Source organism: Acinonyx jubatus, chromosome E2, assembly GCF_027475565.1.
Source record: "Acinonyx jubatus isolate Ajub_Pintada_27869175 chromosome E2, VMU_Ajub_asm_v1.0, whole genome shotgun sequence".
NCBI classification, from domain to species: domain Eukaryota; kingdom Metazoa; phylum Chordata; class Mammalia; order Carnivora; family Felidae; genus Acinonyx; species Acinonyx jubatus.
In genome coordinates, this window is record NC_069396.1 from 44,806,741 (window position 1) to 44,816,114 (window position 9,374).

General features: G+C 33.8%; 1 protein-coding gene across 2 annotated transcripts in view; it reads left to right on the forward strand.

The window, feature by feature from the left end:
* LOC106974655 (zinc finger protein 420-like) overlaps positions 1-8,843 on the forward strand; it is a 61,380-nt gene extending 52,537 nt beyond the window's left edge. For both annotated transcript variants that reach the window (XM_015071918.3, XM_027044731.2), the window contains one exon: positions 2,849-8,843. In XM_015071918.3, the coding sequence (XP_014927404.3) occupies positions 2,849-4,545 (1,697 nt within the window). In that variant the 3' untranslated portion in view covers positions 4,546-8,843. The remainder of the gene's footprint in view (positions 1-2,848) is intronic.
* Positions 8,844-9,374: the final 531 nt, after the last annotated feature.

The window sequence follows — 9,374 nt, forward strand, 5'->3', positions numbered from 1 at the left end:
ACCAGTGCAAAGTATTAAGATATTAATAATAAGAGAGTGGCAAGGAAAGAGAGAACTCTGACTTTTGGTCAGTGTTTCTATAAACCTAAAACCTAAGACTGCTCTAAGAAAATGCATTAATTAAAAAAAAAAAAACTATAGCATGAGTTCATACCAATATTTCCAATTCAGATTCTTAATTATAGGCTTTTTATTTAACCCTTTTAATGATCTTATATCTGTATCCATTTTCTCCCATGCTAAGACTCCCAGTTATCATGAACACTAAAAATTATAGGATTGGAATATCATATAATTACTTATTTTATCCTACCTTATAAATATAAGTCTCTAAAAGAAGATCAGCATTACTACCAATAGTATGGTTACTCAAAACAGTTTGAGTCAATTGTTTTGGCAATTCTTTTTTTTCCCCCATGTATATTTCAGTCAAATTACTATATTTGAAAGTTATTTGAAATAATTTCTTTGGTTATTCCAACAATTGTAAATAGTGTTGTTTTCTTAATTCAGTATTTTCCACTTTTAGGCTGTGCTTGTTATAATTTGTTTTATAATAACAGAAAATATTTATGTAGCTCCAAAGTGAAATTTACAAAACAAGTTGTATTGAAAGAGGTCTTCTATCCTTGCCCCCCCCCACTTATTCCTTCTTCACCCTGCATTCCATCCCCCCTTTAAAAAAATAAAAGCAAATGTACTTTATACATGCATACTTACTCTTCTCCCTTTCTTCCTAAGAGAAAAGGCATAACTATATATGCTTTTCTCGCATACACATTTTCTCGCAATTAATAATGTATGTAAACAGCATTTCATATTAATATATTCCCCTTTTTTAACTGCTGCATAGTACTTTGTGATGTGGGTATACCATGAATTACTTCCATCAGTCATCTAATGGACAATTGGGTTATAGTTTTTAAATTGTTTTAATGTTTATTTATTTTTGAGATAGAGAGTGTGCGCACAAGTGGGGAAGGGACAGAGAGAGGGGGAGACATAGAATCCAAAGCAGGCTCCAGGCTCTGAGCTGTCACCGGAACCGACGTGGGGCTTGAGCTCACAAACTGTGAGATCATGACCTGAGCCAAAGTTGGATGCTCAACTAACTGAGCCACCCGGGCACCCCCAATTAGATTATTTTTTATCTCTTGCTTTAACACATTGTGCTTCAGTTTTTGTGCATCATGTTTTTGACATTTTGTTAGGGCAATTTTGGGATTGATTTCACAGAAGTGGAGTTGTTAGATTAAAAGATATATGTAATTATGCTAAATACTGCTGTATTTCCTTTCATAGGTTCCTTTGTACCATTCATATTCTTACTAGTAATGTCTATAAGTACCAATTTCCTTACAGTCTTGCTAATAGTATTTGATGTCACATTTGGAAATGCCCTATTCCAAGAGGTAAGAAATAGCATCTCTGTAGTTTTTTAAAAGTACTTTATTAAGATATATTTCACATACTGTACAGTTTACCCATTTCTGTAAACAGTGATGAGTTTTATTATATTAACAGTCTCATATAGCCATCACAATTTGAGGACATTTTTATCACTCCAGCAAGAAATCCAATATCTTGTAGTAGCAAGATACTCTGTATCTCTGTCCATCCCCCAGCCCTGTTCAGCTACTGATGTTTCTGTCTATGTGGATTTGCCTACTTTGGATAATTCATATAAAAGCAGTCATACAATATGTGGTCTTTTGTGACTAGCTTTTTTCACTAAGCATAATATTTTCAAAGTTTATTCATATTGTAGCATGTGTCAATATTTTTATTGCCAAATATTCTATTGTAAGGATACACCACATTTTTACCCATTCATCAGTTAATGAGTGACTTGTTTCCACCTTATGCTTATTATGATTAATGCTGTTATGGACATTTTTTTCGTGTTTTTATATAGATATGTGTTTTCAATTCTCTTGGCTCTATACTTACGAGTGGATTTTTGGGTTATGTGGGAACTCTATGTTGGACACTTCTCTTGGGCATATAACTGGGAGTAAAATTGCATGGTAATATGGAAACTATGTTAACTTTTTGAGGAAGTACAAAATTGTTTTACAAAGCAGCTGTACCATTTTACATTCCCGTCAGCAAGCTGCGAGGATTCCAATTTCTTCATATCTTCACCTCTGAGCAAAGTTGAGTATATTTTCATATGGTTAAAAGCTACTTCCATTACTTTCCTATCAACTGTCCCATTTTCTTAGACTATTTTTACATAGTGTTGGTGCCCAGTTTTATATGGTAGTCTTTTTTTTCTAGTCTAATTTTAGAAACTGTTTATATATTAAGGATATTGCAACCTGGCAAATATTTTTTCCAAGTTTGTCATTTTACTTAACCTAACCTTAACCGTGTTTTTGACATGCCAGCCTTTCTTTTTTCTTTAACCATAGTGTAGTCATTTTTATCAAATTATGACTAGGAAAGTTTTCCCCATTCCTAGTTTATAGAAGAAGTCCCCCAAATTTTATTCTAATATATGTATGTTTTCATTCCTGTAAATATGGAAGTCTGATCCAGTTGGAATTTATCCAACTGTAAGATATGCAGAATTAATGCAGTTTTCTTTTTTTGATGTGTTTATCTGTATGTTTATCAATTTCATTTATTAAAAAGAGTTCATGTTTTTCCTACTGATTTGAGCTGCCAGCTTTTATTATGTACTAAATTTGCACTTATAATTGTTTCTGGATTTTTCTTTCCTGTTCCATTGGTTCCATTGACATCTTATGACTATGATACTCAATTTGAGTCTACTGTTTCTACCTTAGAAATTTCATTTTTCAAGGAATATGAAAATAACATTTTCTTTCTTTTTACCTTATAGCCTGGGAATCCAGATGTGAGACCAAAAAGCTGTTCTCAACAAAAGGAATTTATGAAATAGAATCATCTCAGTGGGAGATCATAGAACAGCTTACAAGACTTAAGTGTGATTGTAAAAGTCTTCAAGATGATAGGGAATGCAAAGACCAGTTTGAAAACCAATTGGGAAATAAAGAGGGATTTTTCAAGCAACTACTAATCACTTGTAAAGGAATCCCCAATTTTAGCCAGACTGTATCCCTTATGTTAAAACAAAGAATTAATTTTCCTGAGAAATCCTATGAATGTGAAGCATGCAGAAAATACTTTATCCATGGCTTTCAACTGACTGAACATCAGAAAGATCATTCTGATGAAAAATTCTATGAATGTAAAGAATGTGGACAGGCCTTTATTCGGGGTTCAGAACTTACTTACCATCAGCGAGTTCATGTTGTTAAGAAACCCTATGAATGTAAGGAATGTGGAAAAGCCTTTATTTGTGCCTCACAGCTTACTTATCATCAAAGAATTCATACTGGGGAGAAACCTTATAAATGTAAAGAGTGTGGGAAGGCCTTTATTCGTGGCTCTCACCTTACCCAGCATCAAAGAATTCATACTGGTGAACGACCCTATGAATGTAATGAATGTGGGAAGGCCTTTTTTCGTGGCTCTCAACTTACTTACCACCAGAGAGTTCATACTGCAGAGAAACCCTATCAATGTAAAGAATGTGGAAAGGCCTTTATTCGTGGCTCCCAACTTACTGAACATCAGAGAATTCATACGGGTGAGAAACCCTACGAATGTAAGAAATGTGGGAAAGCCTTTAGTTATGGATCACAGCTTACCCTGCATCACAGACTTCATACTGGTGAAAAGCCCTATAAATGTAAAGACTGTGAAATGTCCTTTATTCGTGGCTCACAACTTACCGAACATCAGAGGATTCATACAGGTAAGAGACCACATGAATGTAAGCAGTGTGGGAAGGCTTTTAACTATGGCTCACAGCTTATTCGACACCAGAGGATTCACACTGGAGAGAAACCCTATGAATGTCAAGAATGTGGGAAGTCATTTATTCGTGGCTCACAACTTACTGAACATCAAAAAATTCACACTGGTGAAAAACCTTTTGAATGTAACGAATGTGGGAAAGCCTTTATTCGTGGCTCACATCTTACTCAGCATCAGAGGATTCATACTGGTGAAAAACCCTATGAATGTAAAGAGTGTGGGAAGGCCTTTATTTATAGCTCACAACTGACTCAGCATCAGAGAATTCATACAGGTGAGAATCCCTATGAATGTAAGCAGTGTGGGAAGATCTTTATTTGTGCCTCACAACTTACTCTACATCAGATTTCTCATTCTGGTAAGAAGCCATATGAATGTAAAGAATGTGGTAAGGCTTTTATTCGTGGCTCACAGCTGACTTACCATCAGAGAGTTCATACTGGTGAGAAGCCCTATGAGTGTAATGAATGTGGGAAAGCCTTTATTCGTGGTTCACATCTTACTCAGCACCAGAGAATTCATACTGGTGAGAAACCATACAAATGTAATGAATGTGGGAAGGCCTTTAATCGTGGCTCACAACTTACTCAACATCAGAGAATTCATTCTGGTGAGAAGCCTTATAAATGTAACGAATGTGGTAAGGACTTCAGACGTCATTCACACCTCACTCAACATCATAAACTTCATAATTGAGAAAAACTTTATGAAAATATAAATTTATTAAATCCTTTGATTGCTCATTGATACTCAGCTTTGGAATATCAGAAAATTCAGATTATGAAAGTGGGAATCCTTTTTTACTTTCATCCATAGGTAACTCTATCAGAAAATTCAAACAGAGAGAGGCTAGTGTAATATAATGGAGAATCAGTTTCCATCATTTTTCAATGAAAATTAGACATTGGTTAGACATTGGTGAATTTATACAAGAGCACAACCATAAAATGTAGGGTTTTCTTGTTTGGCATCATTCTCTTGTTCAGCATGATCTGAACTCCACCATTTACTACACATGTATTCCTTTGGAAAAAGCTAGTTAACCCCTGTTTGCTTTAGTTTTTTCACTTATAAAACATTAAAATCACTCTCATTATAACGATTTAAAGATGCAAATACATAAAGAGCCTTAAAGCAATGTGTAATACATAGTTTATATTAAATAAATATTAGTTATTACTGTAATTGTGTTTTTCAGTATTTTAAAATTGTTTCCTTCTGGGCTCAAGAATCATCTTATTTTTTTTTAATTGAAGTATAGTTGACATACAATGTTATTTTAGTTTCAGGTATATATCATAGTGATTTGACAATTCTGTACTTTACTCAATACTGACCAAAATAAGTGTCATTACCATCTGTCACAATACCACATTATTGCAGTATTATTGACTATACTCCATATGCTGTACTTTTCATCCCTATGATTTGTTTATTTAATTAATTTATTGATAGATTGATTTTATAACTGGAAGTTTGTACCTCTTAATCCCCTTCACGTATTTCATCCATCTTCCAAGCCCCCTCCCCTCTGGCAACCACCAGTTCTCTGTATTTATGATTATATTTCTATTTTTGTGTTTTAGATCCCAGATTAAGTGAAATCAGATGGTATTTGTCTTTCTCTGACTTATTTCACTCAGCATAATGTCCTTTAAGTCTATCCATATTGTTGCAAATGGCAAGATCTCATTTTTTTATAGCTGAGTAATATTACATTGTATATACATACTACATCTTCTTTATTTATTCACCTGTTGATGGATATTTAGGTTGCTTCCATATCTTAGCTATTGTAAATAATGCAATAAACATTGGGGTGCATATATCTTTTCAAATTAGTGTTTTCATTTCCTTTGGGTAAATACTGAAGTAGTGGAATTACTAGATAGTATGGTATTTCTATTTTTAATTTTTTGAGGAAACTTCATGTTTTCCACAGTGGTTGCATCAATTTACATTCCCACCAACAGTGCAGGGGGGTTTCCTTTTTTCAGTATTTTAATTGTGTACTATTATAGAATTCAAATGAGAGGAAGACTTTTCAAATACAGTACATAAGGTAAATCTTTTATCATTCTTACTAATCATCAGATAAATGATTTTGGAGCAGAACATCCTCATATAATTAATGTGAGGTTGTACCTCATTCTGAACATTAAAATTCTTACTAGAAGGAAACCTTAAGGAAAAAAATAAGTTTTTAGGTGTTACAAATGAAGCTATTTATGAACATTTGTGTATAGATTTTTATGTGAATGTAAATTTCCATTTCTCTGGTATAAATGCCTAAGAGTACAATTTCTTGGTCTTACACTAAAGTCACGTTTTCTCATACAAGAAATGGACAAAGTATTTTCTAAAATTGCTTTACCATTTTACATTTACACCAGGAGCATATGAGTAACCCAGTGTTTCAGCATTTGGTGTTGTCATCACTTTTTGTTTTAGCCCTCATGTTAGGTATGGTGATGTCTCTTTGTGGTCTTAATATGAATTTCCCTAATGGCTAATGATGGTGAACACCTTTTCATGTGCTTGTCATCTGTATATCTGTTTTGGTGAAATGCCTGTTTGTGTCTTTTAGTCATTTTTGAATTGTTTTATTTTTCACTCCTAGGTTTTGAAAGAGTATTTTCTGTATTCTAGATGATAGTAGTCCTTTGTTATGTGGTTTGCAAATATTTTTCCAGGTGCGTAGCTTATCTTTTTTTCCTTTTTTTTTTTTAAGGGTTTTTGTTTGTTTATTTGTTTTGAGAGAGACAGAGTGTGTGTGTGTGTGCAAGCAGGGGAGGAACAGAGAGAGAGGAGACACAGAATCCTAAGCAGGCTCAGCACTATCAGTGCAGAGCCCCACGTGGGGCTTGATCCTGCAAACCATGAGATCATGACCTGAGCCAATGTCGAGAGTCAGACACTTAACCGACTGAGCCACTCAGGCACCGCTTTAAGAGGGTCTTTTGAAGAGCAAAAGTTGTCAATTTTGATAAGGTCTGCTTTACCAGTTTTTCCTTTTATGGATCTTGCTTTGCTGTCAAATCTAAGGATTCTTTGTCTAGCCCAGATCCTGAAGACTTTTTTCCTATGTTTTTGCATAAATTTTTCATGATTTTGTGTTTTACACATAAGTCTGTGATACATTTTGAGTTAACTTTTCATGTATATTGTATGCTTTAGCTTGGTGTTCTTTCTTAATTTGTTTTGGCTTATGGATGTCCATTTACTTTAGCACCATTTGCTGAAAAGTCTGTGTTTCCTCCATTAAATTGCCTTTGTACCTCTGTCAAAAATCTATTGAATGTATTTGTGTATATCTTACCTCTGGGTTTTCTCTTCTATTCCATTGATCTATGTATCTATCCCTCTGCCAATATTACACTGCCTTGATTATTGTCATTTTATAGGATGTGTTTTCTTTTTTATTTTAGAGAGTGTATGAGCAGGGTGGGGAGCAGATGGAGAGAGAGTGAATCTTAAGCAGGCTCCGTGCTCAGTGTGGAGCCCAACACGGGGCTTGATCCTATGACCTGGGATCATGAACTGAGCCGAAATCAAGAGTCAGAAGCTTAACCAGCTGAGCCACCCAGGTGCCTCTATAGGATGTCTCATGAAAAATATTTTTATAATGATGTAAAAGTAATATAGCATGTGCTACCTTAAAACGATTTGTCTTGAATCCTTTTACTAAGGACCATATCTCTGTGTTAAGTTAATTCCACAGATAATATGTTAGCCTAAAATTTCCTGTAGTAATTTCAAGTAATGCTAGAACTCAGATGATATTAGAAAGAAAGACTGTATGATCAAACAAGCCTGTAAATCATGGCATATTTCACATCACTTTTTTTAATATAATTTATTGTCAGATTGACTTATATACAACACCCAATGCTCATCCCAACAAGTGCCCTCCTCAATGCCTATCACCCATTTTCCCTCTGCCCCCACCCCTGTCCATCCTCAGTTTGTTCCCTGTATTTAAGAGTCTCTTGTAGTTTGCCTCCCTCCCTCTCTGTTTGTAACTTTTTTTTTTCTCCTTCCCTTCCCCCATGGTCTTCTGTTAAGTTTCTCAAGGTCTTTTTGAAACAATAAGTTCATTTTATTTCATCAGGGCTGTAATAAATATTGTAGTAAAGCAGCTTTTTAAAACTTCAACTCATCATGTGCCAAACTTACTTGACCATAAATCCCTTCTTATAATGCCTATTAATATCTTTTGCATGTGAACTATTTTTGTAAACACTGCTCTAGCTGAAAGAAATAATCTCAGGGGTGGAAATTCTAAAACATTATAGCTTGAGGCCCACTAAGTTTATGAGAGAGCAAGTTGCTTTCTCTGTAAACCAGTCACATTCTTCTTCTACATATGGGACCCTTGTCCTTTTAAAAAAGGGAAATCCCTCTATGTAATGATCTTCCTTCACAGTCCTTTCTTACTCTTCCCTATACCCCACTTCTTAGTTCAACTTAATGAGATATTGAAAACAAAAAACAAGAAAACAGGTTTGTGGGATTTTAGAAGCATGGTAATAAAATAAATGGCTTTATCACTGATATATCTAGTCCATAAATCAAGCTTTCAGAATTAGAGGTTGTTTTTTTTAAGGTAAATGGTATAACAAATAGAAGAATAAAGATGGTCAAGTGGACCATGGTGCCATTACTTTGTTCTCTACTTCTAATGGTTTTTTACTTATTCTCAAAAGAAATGTTAGAAATTAAACTTATATTTTTATGTAGTTTTTCTTATCATATTGGACTGAATTGCCTTCTGAAATTACATAACGCAATGACCTCCAAAATGAGAAATTATAGCAAATATACATAAAGGAAAAAGAAAATATGGCTTCCTAAACTAACATGTTAGAAGCTTCATTAATACTTTTCTGTAGCTTTCTGTATGCTGAAATGTACATGTTTATACATGGTTCTTTTTTTCATGGTTGTTTGTGGATATTTATATATTTAAAAAGGATCACTATATGGACATCAAACTGTGACTTTTCCTATAAAATACATCATGGACATCTTTCCAGGTACATATAAATCTAACTTACTCATTTTAGTGTTAGTAGCTACAGAATACTACGTATGTAGAAGTATTATATGTTCATATTGTTTATTGATGAATGTTTATATTGTTTCCACTTCCTTGTTGCGTTAAACAATTGTCAATAAATATCTTTATACATAAATACTTGCAAAAATATGTTTTTATTTCTGTAAGATAGATTCTTACATCAGGTAGTATGTGTATTTTTTTTATTATAATAGCTAGTAACATTACTTTCCAGATATAGTACATTCAGTCCATCAACACTGTTTGAGTTGCCCATTTTAATTTTCTCACAATTTAACAGCACTTGGTGCTCTTTGTCAGTCTTTCTGATGAAAAATATGTCATTGCTTTAATTTGAATTTATTTAAATATTGGGTATATTGAGCCTGATATCATTTGCTTACGAGCCATATGAATTTTCTGTAAATTACCTATTGATAGCGCAATTTCTAATGTATTTTTTTCT